The sequence below is a fragment of the Salvelinus alpinus genome, chromosome 19 (assembly GCF_045679555.1).
Source record: "Salvelinus alpinus chromosome 19, SLU_Salpinus.1, whole genome shotgun sequence".
In the NCBI taxonomy this organism is placed as follows: Eukaryota; Metazoa; Chordata; class Actinopteri; order Salmoniformes; family Salmonidae; genus Salvelinus; species Salvelinus alpinus.
Window position 1 is genome coordinate 49,166,810 of NC_092104.1, and position 20,478 is coordinate 49,187,287.

The 20,478-nt window shown below is 44.4% G+C and overlaps 1 protein-coding gene across 8 annotated transcripts in view; it reads left to right on the plus strand.

The window, feature by feature from the left end:
- Nucleotides 1–18,714, plus strand: part of LOC139545765 (cotranscriptional regulator ARB2A homolog) — a 199,689-nt gene extending 180,975 nt beyond the window's left edge. For 7 of the 8 annotated variants that reach the window (XM_071353906.1, XM_071353918.1, XM_071353908.1 and 4 more), the window contains one exon: nt 16,679–18,714. In XM_071353906.1, the coding sequence (XP_071210007.1) occupies nt 16,679–16,839 (161 nt within the window). In that variant the 3' untranslated portion in view covers nt 16,840–18,714. Of the gene's footprint in view, nt 1–1,813; nt 1,845–16,678 lie in introns of all 8 variants that reach the window. The other variant, XM_071353913.1, reaches the window with a different exon arrangement.
- The last annotated feature ends 1,764 nt before the right edge of the window (nt 18,715–20,478 follow it).

Genomic DNA, 20,478 nt, shown 5'->3' on the forward strand with positions numbered 1-20,478 from the left:
AGGGCAATAAGCAACATCCCTGTATACTTGCGTGTATTTCACTATTCATCTGGTGTGTGTATGTGTGTTGTGAATTAGCATTTGTGTTGCTGTGCTCATCAGTGCTTCTTCATTTCAGGGAGTTAGTGTGGGGAGCAGACAGGCTACAACCCTGCACTTCGCCTCAGAGAGAAAGGAGAGGGGGAGATGGAGAGATATAATTATTCTCTTTCTGACTCACATTCGATGAAAAATGCATACAGCTGGGGCTGGAAGCTGCTTATCAAAAGGTTAACTCTTCCCGCGGTTCGTTTTTGCTGCAAAGGAGAGGCATTCCGTTGGCTGCTTGCTGCTTTTTTAGTTGCGAATGTTTTTGTTTGCATGTTTTCCACGTTGTTCCCGCGGTTGACCCAGGACTTTGTTTTCCTAAAGTTAACTTTCAATCATAAAAAAAAAAAAGCTGCTGTTTTTTTTTCCCCGGTGGTGAGCATCTCTCCACCAACCTCCATCTGAGAGTCCAAGCTGCACTATAATATCCACAGTTGCAATTTACAGATGTACTTTTAAAACCCTGTCAGATGGTATTCTGATATCATTTCTGGGTCTATATTATTTCCATGGTCCATGGTTTGCTTCCAACAGTGTTACAGGCTTTCGGTTCGTTTCCCAAGACTAAAACATCACAAGACTAGTGGTCCTGTTGGTAGTTTCTGTTGAATTGGATTGGTTTGGCTCCTAACAGTGGCCAGAAATAAATCAAATCTCATTGTATTTGTCACACGCTTGGTAAACAACAGGTGTAGACTAACAGTGAAATGCTTAGTTACGGGACATTTTTCCCAACAATTCAGAGTGGAGAAAAAAAGAGAACTTATAAGAAAGTAAAAGACGTAATAATAAAAGTAATAATCGATACACAATGAGTAACTATAACTTGGCTGTATATACAGTACTGAATCGATGTGCAGGGGTACGAGATAATGGTGGTAGATATTTACATATACAGTAACTAGGAATAAAGTGACAGATAATAAACAGTAGCAGCAGCGTATCTGATGAGTCCAAAAAGTTAGCGCAGAAAGGGTCAATGCAGGTAGTCCAGGTTGCTATTTGGTTAACTGTTTAACTAACTATTTAGCAGTCTTTTGGCTTGGAGGTAGAAGGTGTTCAGGGTCCTGTTTGTTCCAGACTTTGTGCGTCGGTACCTCTTGCCGTGCGGCAACAGAGAGAACAGTCTATGACTGGGGTGGCTGGAGTCTTTGACAATTTTGAGGGCCTTCCTCTGACACCGATGTATATGATGTATATAGTAGACGTGAACAAAAGTGAATATCTCTTCTAATTAGGAGTAGTAAATATTTCCCTTATTTTCCTACACGCGATACACGGCATGCCCAAGTATTTTACTCTCTGTCACTCAAACACCACACACGCGCGCACACACTTGAGGCCACATGTCGTAGCGCTGCCTGGGAAAGTGATAGCGAGAGAAAAGAAGCTCTGGAGAGGGAGTTATCTCTTCAGATGACGTGGAGGGGCGCCTCTTTCTCTACCTCTCCCTCCCTCTGTCCTACCCTTTCTTCCTCTCTCCTGCTCCCCCTCTCCCCTTTCTCTCGCCCTCTCTCTCTCTCTCTTGTTCTCTCTCTCTCTTGTTCTCTCTCTCTCTTGTTCTCTCTTGTTCTCTCAAATCATGCTGGCCTCCAGTGGTATCCAGACAGGCCAAGGACAAAGTGGAGATAGGGTGCTTGCAGAGGACGGGGTTTGGTTTTATGTGGAGCTGTGGCTGGGCTCTCTGATGCTGCTCTGATAGATCAATCTTCTCTCCCTCCCTCAGCCCCCCCTGACGCCCGCTACGCTTCACCACGGTAGAGTACATAGCACAGGTCACACACAGGTCTCTCACGCACACACACACTCACACAAAACATGACCCCACAGACATCACAAACACAACTTGAACGTAAACACACATCTGCGATGTGCTCATGGGCTCAAACCGACACACACACCGAGGTTGGGGTCCGATCGATGTCGATGAGGACTGTATTCATTAAATGTTCCGTTTAGTGTAGTTCAGAATTCACTACCCGAGCAGCTCAACCACCAATCTCACTCAGGTTAGCTGGTCATGAGATGTGTCACTGTGGCCTTGGCACGTCAGACAGTGAGACCAAGCTGATGGCCCACGGGTCTTTGACGCTGAGTCACACACACAGCTATTGCCGACCCCCAGACGCCCGGCCTACTCCACTTGTGACTCCCTCATACTAACACACACACACACACACACACACACACACACACACACACACATACACACACACACACACACACACACACACACACACACACACACACACACATATTACATTACAAACACCCATAAAGAATTCCTGGAGCCAGACTGCTGCTGTCTGAATGAGACGCGGCTCAAACAAACAGGGGAAATCCTCCTTACACAAGCCCGTCCATCACTGGGCCATATCACTGTCCCAGCACACGTGGGCGCCTCTACCCCCTCCATAACCCCGCTCCCAGGTCCCCTCCACCTCCAGGCCCCCTGGCTCCAGGCGGTGTCCCCTGACGCAGGGACACACGCAGACGGGAAGCTGGAGTGAAGTCTCTGTCAGTCTGAGCCCCCTCGGTCACCATGGGTTGACCCTAACTGGACCGTTCCACTTCCTCCACCTCCTCCTGTCTAGTAAACAGCCACGTCCACTTCCATTTGAAGACCTGCCGCCACGCTCAGTTTCATAACATCACTCATGTTTTGATGTGTGTGTCTGGGTCTAGGGTGGGTGTGTGTGTGTGCGTGTGCGTGGGTAGAAGCCAGCGTACTTGGCGGGTTGCTGTGTAGCGTGTTAACAGTGTGTTCCGTTGGTTTCCGCTGCTCCCGACGACCGCAGATGTTGGTCACGGAAGAGGGCCGTGTTGACCCGGTCGCCCTGTTTGTCTTCCACACGCACACTGTTCTCGCTGAGTGTGTGCGTGAACTCCATTAGCACATTCCCAGATAGGGCCAGGGCCCTCTTATCTGTGGTCACACATTAATTACACTTTGTTCCCCTTAAGTGATCTATTTCAGAGCCACCCCACCCCTCTCCGCCCACTCCAGCCTATCTCACCCCCCCCCCCCCCCCCCCCAGATAAGAGCTCTAATGCCAGGTCACGCTACCCCTCTCCACCCCCATGTGAAGTGTGGCTTCATACATTAGCAGGTGTGTACTGTCTGTAGTACAGTCGTGGCCAAAAGTTTTGAGAATGACACAAATATACATTTTCACAAATTCTGCTGCCTCAGTTTGTATGATGTCAATTTGCATATACTCCATAATGTTATGAAGAGTGATCAGATGAATTGCAATTAATTTCAAAGTCCCTCTTTGCCATGAAAATTAACTGAATCCCCCAAAAAACATTTCCACTGCATTTCAGCCCTGCCACAAAAGGACCAGCTGACATCATGTCAGTGATTCTCTCGTTAACACAGGTGTGAGTGTTGACGAGGACAAGGCTGGAGATCACTCTGTCATGCTGAATGAGTTCAAATAACAGACTGGAAGCTTCAAAAGGAGGGTTGTGCTTGGAATCATTGTTCTTCCTCTGTCAAACATGGTTACCTGCAAGGAAACACGTGCCGTCATCATTGCTTTGCACAAAAAGGGCTTCACAAGCAAGGATATTGCTGCCAGTAAGATTGCACCTAAACCAACCATTTATCGGATCATCAAGAACTTCAAGGAGAGCGGTTAAATTGTTGTGAAGAAGGCTTCAGAGTGTGTGGACAGGTGTCTTTTATACAGGTAACGAGTTCAAACAGGTGCAGTTAATACAGGTAATGAGTGGAGAACAGGAGGGCTTCTTAAAGAAAAACTAACAGGTCTGTGAGAGCCGGAATTCTTACTGGTTGGTAGGTGATCAAATACTTATGTCATGCAATAAAATGCAAATTAATTACTTAAAAATCATACAATGTGATTTTCTGGATTTTTGTTTTAGATTCCGTCTCTCACAGTTGAAGTGTACCTATGATAAAAAATTACAGACCTCTACATGCTTTGTAAGTAGGAAAACCTGCAAAATCAGCAGTGTATCAAATACTTGTTCTCCCCACTGTATATCTATCCTATATCAGACCTATCCTATATCAGACCTATATCTAAGGTATTCGAAAGCCACGTTAACAAACAGATCACCGACCATTTCGAATCCCACCGTACCTTCTCCGCTTTGCAATCTGGTTTCCGAGCTGGTCATGGGTGCACCTCAGCCACGCTCAAGGTCCTAAGCAATATCATAACCGCCATCGATAAGAGACATTATTGTGCAGCTGTATTCATCGACCTGGCCTAGGCGGTCGATGAATACATCGACCTGGTCGGTAGACTCAACAGCCTTGGTTTCTCAAATGACTGCCTCGCCTGGTTCACCAACTACTTCTCAGATAGAGTTCAGTGTGTCTCCAATCCAAAGTTAAATATAGAATGGGCTTCCTATTTCGCAAAACAAAGCATCCTTCACTCACGCTGCCAAACATACTGGCAAAAACCGATGCTGACAAAAACTGACTATCCTGCGAGAAGAGCTTCGACTTCGGCGATGTCATTTACAAAATAGCCTCCAACACTCTACTCAGCAAATTGGATGCAGTCCATTTTGTCACCAAAGCCCCATACACTACCCACCAATGCTCTCGTTGGCTGGCCCTCGCTTCATATTCATCGCCAAGCCCACTGGCTCCAAGTCATCTATAAGTCTTTGCTAGGTAAAGCCCCGCCTTATCTCAGCTCACTGGTCATCATAGCACCACCCACCCATAGCACGCGCTCCAGCAGGTATATTTCACTGGTCACCCTCAAAGCCAATTCCTCCTTTGGCCGCCTTTCCTTCCAGTTCTCTGCTGCCAATGACTGGAACAAATTGCAAAAATCACTGAAGCTGGAGACTCATATCGCCCTCACTAACTTTAAAAAACAGCTGTCAGAGCAGCTCACAGATCACTGCACCTGTACATCTGTAAATAGCCCATCCAACTACCTCATCCCCATACTGTTATTTTTATTAATTTTTTGCTCCTTTGCACCCCAGTATCTCTACTTGGACATTCATCTTCTGCACATCTACCATTCCAGTGTTTAATTGTAATTACTTCGCCACCATGGCCTATTTATTGCCCTTATCTTACCTCTTTTGCACACACTATATATAGACTTTTTCTATTGTGTTATTGACTGTATGTTTGTTTATTCCATGTGTAACTCTGTGTTGTTGTTTATGTCCCACTGCTTTGCTTTATCTTTGCCAGGCACCAGTTGTAAATGAGAACTTGTTCTCAACTAGCCTACCTGGTTAAATAAAGGTGACATTTTTAAAAAGTGGCCGGTTTCCACGTCCTCAGACATGGATCAAATCCAATTTTATTTGTCCCATGCGCCAAATACAACAGGTGTAGACCTTACCCTTAAGTCCTTAACCAACAATGCTTTAAGAAGTTTTAAGAAAAAAAAGTGTTAAGTAAAAAATTGAAAATAACAAATAATTAAACAGCAGCAGTAAAATAACAATAGCGAGGCTTTATACAGGGGGTACCGGTACAGAGTCAATGTGCGGGGACACAGGTTAGTCTAGGTAATTAAGGTAATATGTACATGTAGGTAGAGTTAAAGTGACTATGCATGGATAATAAACAGAGAGTAGCAGCAGCGTAAAAGAGGGGTCTGGGTAACCCTTTGATTAGCTGTTCAGGAGTCTTATGGCTTGTGGGTAGAAGCTGATAAGAAGCCTTTTGGACCTAGACTTGGCACTCCGTTACCGCTTGCCGTGCGGTAGCAGAGAGAACAGTCCATGACAGTCCATAGGGTGGCTGGAGTCTGACAATTTTTAGGTCCTTCCTCTGACACCACCTGGTAAAGAGGTCCTGGATGGTAGGAAGCTTGGCCCCAGTGATGTACTGGGCCGTACGCACTACCCTCTGTAGTGCCTTGCGGTCGGAGGCCGAGCAGTTGCCATACCAGGCAGTGATGCAACCTGTCAGGATGTCGGATACTGACTTTTGTCACGTGTGACCTGGCAACGTACACACACACCCACACACAGATAAGAGCTATATTGAAGAGGCTGTCCTCTTGTGAGTGCTTGCCCAAGGTAAGGGTGACACCCCTTACACACAAACACAAACCTTCTCTCACACACTCCATACAGGTCATTTTGTGTAGCCTCTGTGTGTGTGTGTTTTTGTATTCAGAGGTGTATGTGTATGTGGCTTGTGCATCGGGGAGTTGCTAAGTATTGAGAAGCTGCCTGCGGTAGGCAAGCGAGTAGTGTTTTAATTGTAGCAGCTGGGCCCCATTGGGGTTAGACGTGGTAACGTGTGGGAGCGGCGCTGAGCTCACTGTCTGTCAGCTCGCCATCTTACCTGAGCCCCAGCGGGCCCTGGGTGTCTCACTGTTAGTACTGAGGCAACCCAGGAGCTCTGTGTATGTCTGTGTGCGTGCGTGCCTGTCTGTCTGTCCGTCTGTCTGTCTGTTTGTCAAGGCATTATACTGAAGTGTGGTGAGGGGTGCTGTGAGGGTCTCTGAAGGCATTGTCTTTAAGCACTAGGGAGGTGTGTGTGTGTGTCTGTGTGTGTGTGTGTGTGTGTGTGTGTGTGTGTGTGTGTGTGTGTGTGTGTGTGTGTGTGTGTGTGTGTGTGTGTGTGTGTGTGTGTGTGTGTGTGTGCATGCTTTCATGCGTGTCTGTGTGTGTGTGCTCCCTCGTAATGTGTCAAAGTAGAGCAGAGGTTGTGTGTGTGAGAGAGTCTGTGTGTGTGTGTGTGTGTGTGAGAGAGTCTGTGTGTGTGAGAGTGTCTGTCTGTCTGTCTGTCTGTCAAGGCATTATACTGAAGTGTAGTGAGGGGTGCTGTGAGGGTCTCTGAAGGCATTGTCTTTAAGCACTAGGGAGGTGTGTGTGTCTGTGTGAGCGCGTGTGCGTGTGCTTTCTTGCGTGTCTGTGTGTGTGTGCTCCTTCGTATTTTGTCAAAGTAGAGCAGAGGTTGTGTGTGTGTGTGTGTGTATGAGAGAGTCTGTGTGGGAAGGGTGAGTGTTTTGTGTTTAAGTGAGGGGGGGGGTTGTAGTGAGAGTGCAGGTTGAGATTGTCTGGGGCTCAACCCTCACTGTGTGTATGTTGGATAGCTCATTATGTTTAAGAGCGAAGGAAGGTGTGTGTGTGTGTGCGTGCGCATACGTGCATATATGCGAGTGTGTGTGCATGTGTGTTTGGCAGGGTTGTGTGGGGCTCCACCATGACCCCGGCCCTGACGAGGGGGTGTGTACTCCTGCTAATGGACAGGCTTTGTGGGCCTCCCTTTAGAGGCACACTAGGGCTGGCCATGGAAACAGATGCTCTCCATTCCCCCTCAATGGGCCAAAAACAAAACTGTGTCAGGCGAGCTAGTGGATCCAGAGTGTTTACCATTGAAATCCCCACCAATGACGATCCAGATCAAACAAAGAGCGAAGTCTACGTGGCGCTGGGGACTGGCTCTCTCGTACACTCTACTAATCTAAGTACACACACGTACACACACATTTTGTACACAGACTGACTTCTGTCAAATCTCTGTGTCCTGCTTGTTAGACGATCGGATATCCTGTTCAGGCGGGAATTTAACCCCATAATTAGTGTTTGATAAATGATTCTATGATTAGATATGCACTGTGTTCCATTGATACATGTTCACAATTCAAGGAATAGAATAGTTCATGTCACTTGTTTTTCAATTTGAGCAGTACAGTTCTATTTGAAATAAGTTCAACCACGCTGAAAGCAAAACATAACATGTCGCTAACCTCCCAATCAAATATCAAAACCTGCTTGATATTAACTGATATTAATCAACGGTATTACTTCATGTGCGTGCCATACATACTAACTTCTAAAGTGAACATCTTGCAACTGTGATATTAGATCAAATAACTTATTTAACGATCTTTTACCATTAGAAGACGAGAATCGAACTTCTACGGCACATGCACGTGCGCGGCGCCCCACCTTTACAGTCATAAAACATTCAGGAAATGTACACCATTTCACAAGCTTTTTTTTCTCTGAGCAAAATATTGTGACCTTGATCTCACGGAATATGAACGTGAAAGAGATGCTGAAGTCTTTCATTTATCCGTTTTTAATTGAAGCCTCGTTGGTGGGTTCCTAGTTAGAATGTCCTGTATGGAATATACAGTAGCGTCCAGAATTATTGAATCCCTTGATAAAGATAAGGGAAAAATACTGTATGAAATAAATCATACAAATACTGAGCTACTGTATATTGTATGCATTCTCTCAACCAGCTTCATGATAATGCTTTTCCAACAGTCTTGATGGAGTTCCCACATATCATGAGCACTTGTTGGCTGCTTTTCTTTCACTCTGCGGTCCAACTCATCCCAAACCATCTCAATTAGGTTGAGGTCGGGTGATTGTGGAGGCCAGGTCATCTGATGCAGCACTCCATCACTCTCCTTCTTGGTCAACTAGCCCTTACACAGCCTGGAGGTTTGTTGGGTCATTGTCCTGTTGAAAAACAAATGATAGTCCCACTAAGCGCAAACCAGATGGGATGGCGTATCGCTGCAGAATGCTGTGGTGGGCATGTTGGTTAAGTGTGCCTTGAACTCTAAATAAATCACTGACGGGGTCACCAGCAAAGCGCCATCACACCTCCTCCTCCATGCTTCACTGTGGGAACCACACATGCAGAGATCATCCGCTCACCGACTCTGCGTCTCACAGAGACAGAGCTGTTGGAACCAGAAATCTCAAATTTGGACTCATCAGATCAAAGAACAGATTTACACCAGTCTAATCTCTAAGCAATGTCAACCGGTCTAATGGCCAAGCAAGTCTCTTCTTCTTAGTAGTGGTTTCTTTGCAGTAATTCAACCATAAAGGCTTGATTCACACAGTCTCCTCTGAACAGTTGATGTTGAGATGTGTCTGTTACTTGAACTCTGTGAAGCATTTATTTGGGCTGCAATCTGAGGTGCCGTTAACTCTAATGAACTTATCCTCTGCAGCACAGGTAACTCTGGGTCTTACTGTCCTCTGGCGGTCGTCATCAGAGCCAATTTCATCATAGCGCTTGATGGTTTTTGCGACTGCACTTGAAGAAACTTTCAAAGTTCTTGAAATTTTCCGCATTGACTGACCTTCATGTCTTAAAGTAATGATGGAGTGTTGTTTCTCTTTGCTTATTTGAGCTGTTCTTGCCATAATATGGACTTGGTCTTTTACCAAATAGGGCTATCTTCTGTATACCAACCCTACCTTGTCACAGCACAACTGATTGGCTTAAATGCATTAAGAAGGAAAGAAATTCCACAAATACGTTTTTAACAAGGTCCACCTGTTAACTGAAATGCATTCCAGGTGACTACCTCATGAAGCTGATTGAGAGAACGCCAAGAGTGTGCAAAGCTGTCATCAATGCAAAGGGTGGCTACTTTGAAGAATGTCAAATCTAAAATATATTTATTATAAATATATTATAACACTTTTTGGGTTACTACATGATTCCATATGTGTTATTTCATAGTTTTTGATGTCTTCACTATTATTCTACAATGTAGAAAATAGTCAAAAATAAAGAAAAACCCTTGAATGAGTAGGTGTGTCAAGTTTGGACACCTACTCATTCCAGGGTTTTTCTTCATTTTTGGAGATTCTTCTCATCCTTATAATTCCGGACCCCACTGTATGGTAGAGAAGTGTCGACAGATATGCATGTAGAAAGAGTTTTAAGCAGGGCTTCATCCCTACTTACCAACAATAGGCCATAGAATGTTATTGGAAAGGATACATTGAAAGGATATTGCCTTTATTCCTACTCTAATTGCAATAAGGCTGTGAAATAGTTTTTTTCAGCAGACAAAGAAAAATTATAATTATATTCAAAAAATAATTCATATTCTCAATAGCCTTCATAAATTTGAAGACAAAGAACAAATAGGAATGTGTATGAATGCAGGTAAAATATCTTTAGATGAAAACTAATTCAGATATTTATTAAAACAGTTCATTTTGTAGAGGGGAAGATGTCTCTGAAGGCCCTCTACAGTGGGGGCCCATGTCTCTGATGCACACTGCGACCCTGGAGAGAGAAGCCCGCTGACATTGAGAGGTGTTGTCGGAGTGGGTGCATGTTTTGGCTTCGATTTTACCGAACGGGACACTGGAGAGTCAGACACTCGTATCCAATAGCTTGCGCTGTCCTTGGGCTCGGGTTATCTTGTAAATACTCTCCTCCAAGTATATAAAAGCAGGGTCCTTTATGGCAGCCAAGGCCAGTCATTCACTTTAAAATAAAAAAGCACTCTGTCTCTGGGCAGGGTGAGGGGAGAGAGAGTAGGTGTGTCTGTGTGTGTGTGTGGTATGGGCTGGTCATCCATTATTTGGCCCCTCTGGTCTCCCAAGTGATGGTTTGAATAATATGAACAGAAATGAAGAGACTATTTCAACAAGTTAATGTTGAAATCTCTCTCTTTTAAAGTAAATATCAAGTTCCCTCTGCAAACCCCCCGAGCTAGTCATTCAGGTTCCTCATCTAGGGATGTGGAATGAGTTTTGCCTTGTTTTCTCCAACAACAACACACAATAATAAGGAAAGTAATTAAAAACAGTACGAGAGAGATAGAGAAAACAGACAGACCCCACTTACCGGTAATCATAAAAATTGAATCGCATTAAAATGGCAGTGGTAGTGCTGTTTTAATGAAATGCTGTGTGTTTCTGTAAATTGTGTCGGTTGTGTGTGGTTTTTTTTCTCCTGTTTGTGTGGATGTGAATTGGATTAATCTATTGATTTGATTAAAATAAAACTAAACACAGTGGGGTTACAGGGAATGACAAATATGTCGTCATGATTAAATCTGACTTCACCGTGTCTCCTTTGTCTGGAAGGAGTTAATCAAATGGTGAAATGGGGGCAGGGTGAAGTCCCACATTTAGATTGAAATCAACAGTTGTTTGACCGTAGCCTTGTTTTCGTGCTCTGTGAGTAGGGGGAAAGTTGTGCAGGCGAGCTGAGTGACCCTGGCACCTGCTTTGACTTCGTTTGACCTCTTCCTCTGGCAGTGACACATCGGGGCCCTCTGACAGGCAGACAAAATGGCCGGGGTGGACTCAGCGGCCCCACTCACCCCGCGCGGCAGATAAACTAATAACAGCCCGCTTCAGGAGTGGATATCCGATCGTCTAACAAGCAGGACACAGATAGCGATTCCCCATCGTTGATCTGTGCAATAGATAGTTTCCACAAACACACTGTGAGATAGTGTTACAGAATAGCTGCCCCTCGCTACATGTCAGTACGTTCAATGTCCAGACTGGATAGAAACAGCTTAGATGACCTTTGATAAGTGCATTATAACAATGCACTCAAGAAAATGATACTCGTAGTTTGATAGATTTGTCAACAACAACAAAAAGTTTAACATTGACTTGCAGAATATTAAATAAGAGTTTGAAATTCTATTAACCTAATTTCCGGTAATGACCATTGCATGTATTTATCTTGTGAAGTCCTGGTCGATTAAATATTAAATATATTTCAATGTCTAGGGAAATGATTAAGCTTTTAAATGTACAAAATGAAATCAATTTGTTCCAAAACTACCGAAAACATTAGATGTACGGTGCCTCACAGACTCATGCTGAATATACATATGTTTTTCTGTAATAAATGCAGCAGAGATATATGGCCCTTCATGCTCACATCAATGTAATTATGAATTATGAAAAAAGTTTGATTCACATAAAATAGACCATTAGTACACAAGCAATTAAGTGGCGGGGCTTTAAATAATGTACCACAGATGAAAACTAATTATAGCCAGCGTGCTTTGATTCTGTCTTTCTCTCTGAATATCACTCGGGGCGTTACTTTGGCTCTTCAGTCACCTACCGTTTGTTTTGAAATACCCAACTATCACAGGAGATTACCACTTGTGACAACATACAGCATGCAGCGACTGGTGAAGGGGGAAAAAAAGCATGGCCCACAGCTACGGAGGACTTTTTCCTCTCAAACACACGTCATGTTCCCTTACTTCATCCCACACCACTGATAACACCACTGCGTGTGTGTGTGTGTGTGTGTGTGTGTGTGTGTGTGTGTGTGTGTGTGTGTGTGTGTGTGTGTGTGTGTGTGTGTGTGTGTGTGTGTGTGTGTGTGTGTGTGTGTGTGTGTGTCGTCTCATAGAGATCAAACAGTCAGTCAATTACTCTGAGAGGGATCCAGTGGCTGTGACAGGGGAGGCTAAGCATCTAGGATCAAATAGACTGCATCTGTTGGCGCTGTCTGTCACAGGCCGTAATGAGAGAGGAGAACAGAGCACAACCAATAGAGAGGCTTGGAGGGGTGAAAGAACACAGGACAACCAATAGAGAGGCTTGGAGGGGATTATATTAATATAGTACACATGAAGTGCATTCGGAAAGTATTCAGACCCCTTCCCCCTTTCCATATTTAATTACGTTACAGCCTTATTCTACAATGGATTACATTTTTTTTTTTTTATCCTCATCAATCTACATAATACCCCATAATGACTGGGCAAAAACAGGTTTTTAGAAATGTTTGCTCATTTATTAAATATTTTTTAAACGATAGTACATCCTATTTCCATCGATCATCCTTGAGATGTTTCTACAACTTGATTGTAGTCCACCTGTGGTAAATTCAATGGATTAGACATGATTTGGAAAGGCGCACACCTGTCTATATAAGCTCCCACAGTTGACAGTGCATGACAGAGCAAAAACCATGAGGTGGAAGGAATTGTCCTTTGAGCTCCGAGACAGGATTGTGTCGAGGCACAGGTCTGGGGAAGGGTACCAACAAATTTCAGCAGCATTGAAGGACCCCAAGAACACAGTGGCCTCATTCATTCTTAAATGGAAGACGTTTGGAACCACCACGACTCTTCCTACATCTGGCCGCCCTTCGAAACTGAGCAATGGGGGGAGAAGGGCCTTGGTCAGGGAGGTGACCGAGACCCCGATCTCCAGCATTCCTCTATGGAGACGGGAGCACCTTCTAGAAGGACAACCATCTCTGCAGCACTCCACCAATCAGGCCTTTATGGTAGAATGGCCAGATGGAAGCGACTCCTCAGTAAAAGGCATGACAGCCCGCTTGGAGTTTGCCAAAAGGCACCTAAAGGACTCTCAGACCATGAGAAACAAGATTCTCTGGTCTGATGAAACCAAGATTGAACTCATGAACCCTGGCACCATCCCTACGGGGAAGCATGGTGGTGGCAGCATCCGTGGGGATGTTTTTCAGCGGCAGAGACTGGGAAACTAGTCAGGATCGAGGGAATGATGAACGCAGCAAAGTACAGAGAGATCATTGATGAAAACCTGAGCCAGAGCGCTCAGGTCCTCAGACTGTGGCGAAGGTTCACCTTCCAACAGGACAACGACCCTAAGCACACAGCCAATACAACGCATGAGTGGCTTCGGGACAAGTCTGAATGTCCTTGAGTGGTCCAGCCAGAGCCCGGACTTGAACCCGATCGAACATTTCTGGAGAGACCTGAAAATAGCTGTGTTGCAACGCTCGCCATCCAACCTGACAAAGCTTGAGAGAATCTGCAGAAATGAATGGGAGAAAATCCCCAAATACAGGTGTGCCAAGCTTGTAGCGTCATACCCAAGAAGACTCCAGGCTGTAATCGCTGCCAAAAGTGCTTCAACAAAGTACTGAGTAAAGGTTCTGAATACTTATGTAAATGTAATATTTCAGTTTTTATATATCTGCCAAAATTTCTAAAAACCTGTTTTTGCTTTGTCATTATGGGGTTTTGTGTGTAGATTGATAAGGGGAAAAAAACGATTTATTCAACTTTAGATTAAGGCTGTAACGTAACAAAATGTGGAAAAAGTCAAGGGGTCTGAATACTTTCCAAATGCACTGTATATTAATGTATGTCCAGCATTATGAAAACAGCACATCTCAAGAAGAATAAAAAAATGAGGCTCTGCGCAACATTTTATTTTGCGGGCCTCCCGAGTGGCGCAGCGGTCTAAGGCACTGCATCGCTGTACTTGAGGCATCACTACAGCCCTGTGTTCGATCCCAGGCTGTGTCACAGCCGTCCGTGACTGGGAGACCCATGAAACGGTGCACAATTGGCCTAGCCTCGTCCTGGTTAGGGGAGGGGAGGGCGGCCAGAATTTCCTTGTCCCATCGCGCTCTAGCGACTGCTTGTGCAAGCAGACTTTGGTCGCCAGTTGGCCGGTGTTTCCTCCAACACATTTGTGCGGCTGGCTTCCGGGTTAACGACCTTCGTCTCTCCCGAGTCCGTAGGGGAGTTGCAGCAATGGGACAAGACTGTAACTACCAATTGGATATCACAAAATTGGGGGGTAAAAAGTACAAATAATACAAACACTTTTTGCTTTTTCACAATGAACCCGGAATAGTCATGTAAAATATAAACGAATGAATCTGGGAGGGGTTTGCAGTTTCCACCAGTATATTTCGAGCCCCTGTGACCTGAGCAGTGAAATCAGTGGGGCAATTAACTTTTACGTATGAGACGACAACTGAAACTGGGGGAGGGAGGAAAAAGGCGAGTCCTCTCACAGACTGTTTACAGGACAGAATTCACTTTCCACACGACACCGTGGCATTTAATCGATCTCCATATCTTTTAAGGATATAAATGTGATTTGTAGCGTGAGTGCGCTAACTATCCTCCTCCTCTCGTACTCCTCGCCCAGGTAGTCCAGCGGTCAGGCTAACTCTGAGAGAAGCCTGGCTGGTGGGTTCCCTCTAAATCAGCGCTCAGAACACACCACTGACAACATCCATTAGCTTCCACACACTCTATTTGTTACTGGAGGAGTGGGCCAAGGCAGTAAAAGGCTGTTAGCTATCAAGGCCCGGGCGCCGGGAGACATCGGAGGCCGCTCCTTCCGCAGACAGGGGGGAGCTTATACGGCGGTCGACGGGAGGGGCCCGGTTCGTCTGCATATCGAAAAGGAGACGCACTCCCACTGTCCCCGGCGCTGGGATAGGGTGGAACAGTTCGCGGCGTTCCGAAGTTCAGCTCAGGTTTGAGGTCGATCGCTCCTGCGGAAAGAAAAAGGAAAGATGTGAAAAACACTTCTAATGGAGGGATGAGGAGGAAAGAAAGCGGAGGAGCAGAGATCCCTGTGCTTCAGATTGGATATAAATTATAGATGCGAGGTGCGAGCGGGCCTGTGTCTTTGTTTTCCAGGGTTGTGTGTTGTTGCGTTGAGCCCTACACAGGTAGCAGCACACTGTTAGTCTGTCTGGGGGTTATTGACTCACTGATTGCCAGGCTAGTCAATCTGACCTGAGGCAGCGATCATAGGCTAGCCTGGTAAACCATGTAGAGTCCAGTAGATTGACCGCGCCATAGACCATCCCAGCCTTGGCCAACCCCTCCACCTCCATCCCCTCCATTATCACAGCCAGCCAGGGGGTCAATCTAATAAACATGGGGTCAATACAGCAGCCATCAAAGGACCCTATTTGGAGAGGGCCTTAAAGGTGCTTTTTAATTGTATCCCTCCAGCCTGGTGCATGTAGAGGAGAGGAGAGAACAGGAGAGGAGAGGGCTCTCACTTAACTGGTGCCTTGACCCATCAACAAAGCAACAATGGCCCCATTAACTGATAGTGTGCGGCTGTATTGGTAACAGGTACATAAGCCTAATGGTCTAGGAGTCTATTCGTGGGCTAATACAGTGGAAGAACTAGAACTGTACCCTGCTATGACTAGTTCTCACTGTTTATATGTGATATCAGGGGATAGAACACCATTGTATCACTCTGTGACCCGTTTTCCCTGGGATGGTCTCTGGTTACTGCTTCTCAACACGGTACAGTACAGCATGTGGCTAAGCAGCCTACCCGCCAGCTAGTAGGGAACTAAGCCATAAGCCATTGGTTGTAAATGGTTGCCGAGGAGCTGGCGGTGGAGCAGCTGCGTTGGTGTGCCGCCGCCGCACTGTGGCAGCGTTCAGAGCGACGCAGCGATCCCCTGACCTCGGAGAGCCGAGAGGAACCCGAGGCGTGTGTACCAGATTTCAGGCTCCCTGTGACCCCAACATGGGAACCGGCTCACCTGGAGAAGGGAGGGGAAACCCGGACCACCTGATACGCCGGCTGCCTTAGTGCCTTCTCACAGCTTCCTCTCTCAAGCAGCTCTGAGGATGAATGAATAACGGTCCACTGGTTTCGCTTAGTGCATCCATTGTGCATAACTCCCATTCAATTAAAAGGCAGACACGGGAGGGTATCGGGTGTGCACGATCGTGAATCAAGTTGGATCAAATATTAAGACTATCCCGTTGGACTGCGAGGTCAAAGGTTGGAATGGGTGTAATGTCCTATAAGCATTTTGCTTGAAAGTGGACACACAATAAGCTCTCCAGGTGTAGAGGAGGGGATTTACATGCTCTGTTAACAACATGATTTATCTGTAACCCATTAGGTGTGTGTGATGTAACTGTGGTGTATGGTGTATGTTAGTTTTCATTATTTGATTATCCTCTCTATGGTCACACAGTGGACTGTTAAGTTAACACTGTCTCTTTGTGCTGTGTGTGTGTGTGTGTGTGTGTGTGTGTGTGTGTGTGTGTGTGTGTGTGTGTGTGCGTGTGCGCGTGTGTGCGTGCGTGTTGTGCAGGTACAGAGCGACACGAGCTGACGTCGTGGAGGAGTTTCAACTCCATTTTCCAGTTCTTCGGTGAGGCTTTACAGACTGGGGAGGAGGAGGAGACCTCCAACGCGGTCACTACACGCAGCTCCCACAGAACCAAACCGGACCACAACCACAACGACTTATAGAACGACACCGACAGGAGGGAAACACAGAGGGGTGGAGGAGGTGCCAAATCCTCTCCGTCTTCCCTCTCCATCTTTCCCTCCTTCCTTCCCTCCCTCATCTCTGTGTGATCTCTCTCTCTTGTGGCTGAATCTATCACCCGGCTCACACATGTATTGTTTTACCGGCAGAGTGCAGGGTGATGGTGTATACATAGCAATAGCGTTTTGCATTATTTCTAGATGAGCGCAACTGTCAAAACAATATGGGCTGAGTGTTTGCGTTTCCCGTGGGCTGTGGCTCGGCTGTGGTCCGGGCCACGGAGCAGTGGTTGCAGTGGCTGAGATTAAGGCTGACAGGCGCTGTGCACAGTGCGCCGTGGTATACCTCTAATTGTCCTGACATCGCCCTGAACTGAGCTAATACCCCGGCAGCCCTCCCCACCACTCCCCGAGGTCCTAGAGCCCGCCTCATACCCACACAGTCCTCCTCAACAAACACCACTCATACACTTGGCATATCTCCCTCCCTCAACCCAACCTCCTACCCGTCACCACAAAACGATGGTTTTAACTAGAGTAAACATTCTCCATTAACATGAGATCATTTTAAATGTAAAGTGAGTGTGTTGTTTTTATGGCTCCGTAGTCACGTCCATCCCTTTGCCTTACCATCTCCAAACACACACACACACACACACACACACTTATTAAAACGATAGTTACATTTTCTGTCAAATGAGGATCTATTTATACGATCGTACTTTGGGGAGTTGCACTGCAATGTTTATGACAGCTGATATACTGGTGGTGTTTTGTATCTTACTTTCGCTCAATGTTTCATTGGATTTTTATGCACTCTAATTCGATTTTGTACCGGACCAAATGAAGTCCCAGAGTCATAAATGTTGACAATGAGGTAGATTGTCTATGATTTTGTAATTTGTAAAAATGTCTTCTTTTTTTCTCTCTTTTTTTTTACTGTACCCTTTTTTTCTGTTTGATATCCATGAAATTGATGTCCCCAGAGGATTTAATTTGATGAAATAAATAAACCGACCATAACCCCTGTCCTAGATTTGAGAATTCAAGAAACTGAGCAGATTTTAAATCACTTACAAAGCCCAGCATCAAAATGAGTTTTAGGGATATCTCATTTTAACAGAAACAAGAAGTCAGTAACACAGTCATAAAAACTTCAATACATCCCCTTGCACGTGTCAGGAAATCCCAAGATTTCAATATTATCCTTAGCCTAGATGATGTGTCTTCAGATGTTGGGAGGAATGTATTTTCCAAACACTTGCCTCGAGTGCAAACGTAAAAGTGACAAAGAGGAGAGCCCTGCGTGGGTCAGCCTCGCATAATCTCAATCAGGGACATAAACAAGATTTTTTAAATATTTCCACGACGTGTAAATTAGAAATCACTCAAAGATGAATGGAATATCATTCTAATATGCCCAGATATTTGTATCACCAGGAGACAGTAAGCCACTGATACATGAATACACTTCTCAACACAGCCACTGTCTATCCAGACATGTTTTACCTTTCCACAGCTTCAGGCGAGGTATTTATAAGGAGTGTTAAGAAATATATTGGAATATATTATACTTTATTTTTTATTCTGTGTAAATAACAGCCACTGGGTGATATTTTGAGGCTTTTGTAGGTTATTAAACACATCATTGCTTTTGTCAGTGATGAGGGAAGCAGTGTGTGAGCTGTTGTAATTTTCATCTAATTGTATTAAATGTCTCTTTGGATGTCACTCATGAAGTTAACTTGTTGTTTGATTTGGGAATATGCGGACTGGTGGAGAAGTTTCATTTTAGGATGCTGTTGTTCATGTGTGTTCCCTTTGCGTGAAAGAATAAACAGTTGCTATTTTACTTCATTATGTGTATATTGCTGCCTCAGGAATATACAACACCCTATGTTCACTCGATATTTGTAATAAAGGGCTCGTTCCACGAAATGAGTGCCTTTTGCATCCCTTTTGATATTTTAAGTAGAAATTGTGCACGCGTGTTGAATTTTAAAAGCCTGTTATATTAAATGAAGTGCCCTTTAATATAGACCACGTGGAACATTCAATTGATCTGATTTCTAATGTCAAAAGAGACATTGAACATCTAATTGTCAAATCCTAGTATAAAAGCGGGAGAGCTGGTTCTACTGTTTTTTGACCGTTTTCTGGTGTTTGGTGGTGTGAAATTGAGCATAAGACATCAACCCTGTTACCCATAGATAGACGGGATATAAATTTTTTAACAATTAAAACATTTTTGTGAAGCTTGCGTTCAATTGCTCCTCCCTTTTGTATACAACAAGCCTCCATTCCCCCTATCACATGGGGGTTGATTCATGGCTGATTTAAAAAGTCATCAACCCTGTTACTTTATTTGGCACTTAAGATGCACTTAATATAGTTATATATTTTTTGCTCTTGAGATGGGGAAAATGTGTTTTTCATTCAGTTGAACATGTGCTCTTTATGACAGAATATAAAAATTTGGTGAAATAAAAGGTTTTTTTAGTCACCAAGTTACACTACTCAGAAGGCACCATATTGTTGGATCAACCAAAAGTCCAACAAGCCATATGTGAATGGATCAAAAGTACTGCATGCAGCCATAGCACCAAATCTAAAGCACAGTTGATATGTAAATTGTGACTGATTTGAACAAATACTCTTGAATATATTATTCTTTCAGATTGTTTGTATGTTTTATTGATCAAAAGGGTCATCTATCGAAGGACATTCATGCTTTGTGATTTGACTAAAGGGAAACTTCACCATTTTTCAAATTCCTATTGATCATCTCCAGCACCCACCACAACATCAACATACGTGAAAATGGCGTGTTTCTGTGTTTTGTAGTAAATAAAGATCAAGATGTTTCCAATGTCATTGGACAATTAGACAATTAGTAGGCACGTAGTAGGCAATGTCAACTCGCAATTGGTCCAAATCACAAGATGCACACTGATGTCATTGGAAACACTTCCTCAATTGTTTTTACTACAAAACATAGAAATGCAGTATTTTCACATATGTTGATGTTGGGGTGGTGCTGAATATCAATGTGAAGTTGAACAATTGTGAAGTTTCCCTTTAAATATAGCATTTGAAAAACGTTTTGGTTCAAATCATTCTCCAATCAGATACATTATGGCTGTTGGTATTAAAATGTCCATTGTGTTATGTTAAGTACACTCCAATCATCCACCTTCAAGAGAGAGTTTACCCAAATTACAAAATGACACGTTGGTTTCCTTACCCTGTAAGCAGTCTATGGACAAGGTATGACTGCCATCCATGCTTTGGTTTAGTTTCCTTGGCACTGTTTCCAAATGCTAACGTTTTAGCATTTGTGTCACAAATCCCATTCAAGACATGGTACCAATATTAGCATTTTTCCTGCAACTATCCCTTCAATCATGTGTTTCCCATGCACCATTCCCATGTATTAAAACATTTTTGTCAGTTGCTGAAATTGAATTAAGAAGTGGTAGTGTTTATGGAGTTTACAACGAACACATGGCGTATGGGTATTTGTTTCAAATAGCCTAATTTATATGTATATAGCAGCCAGGTCACTGGTGATACAAGTCAGTATTAGATGTCCATCCACGTCTGAGGTCATCGGGAGATGAC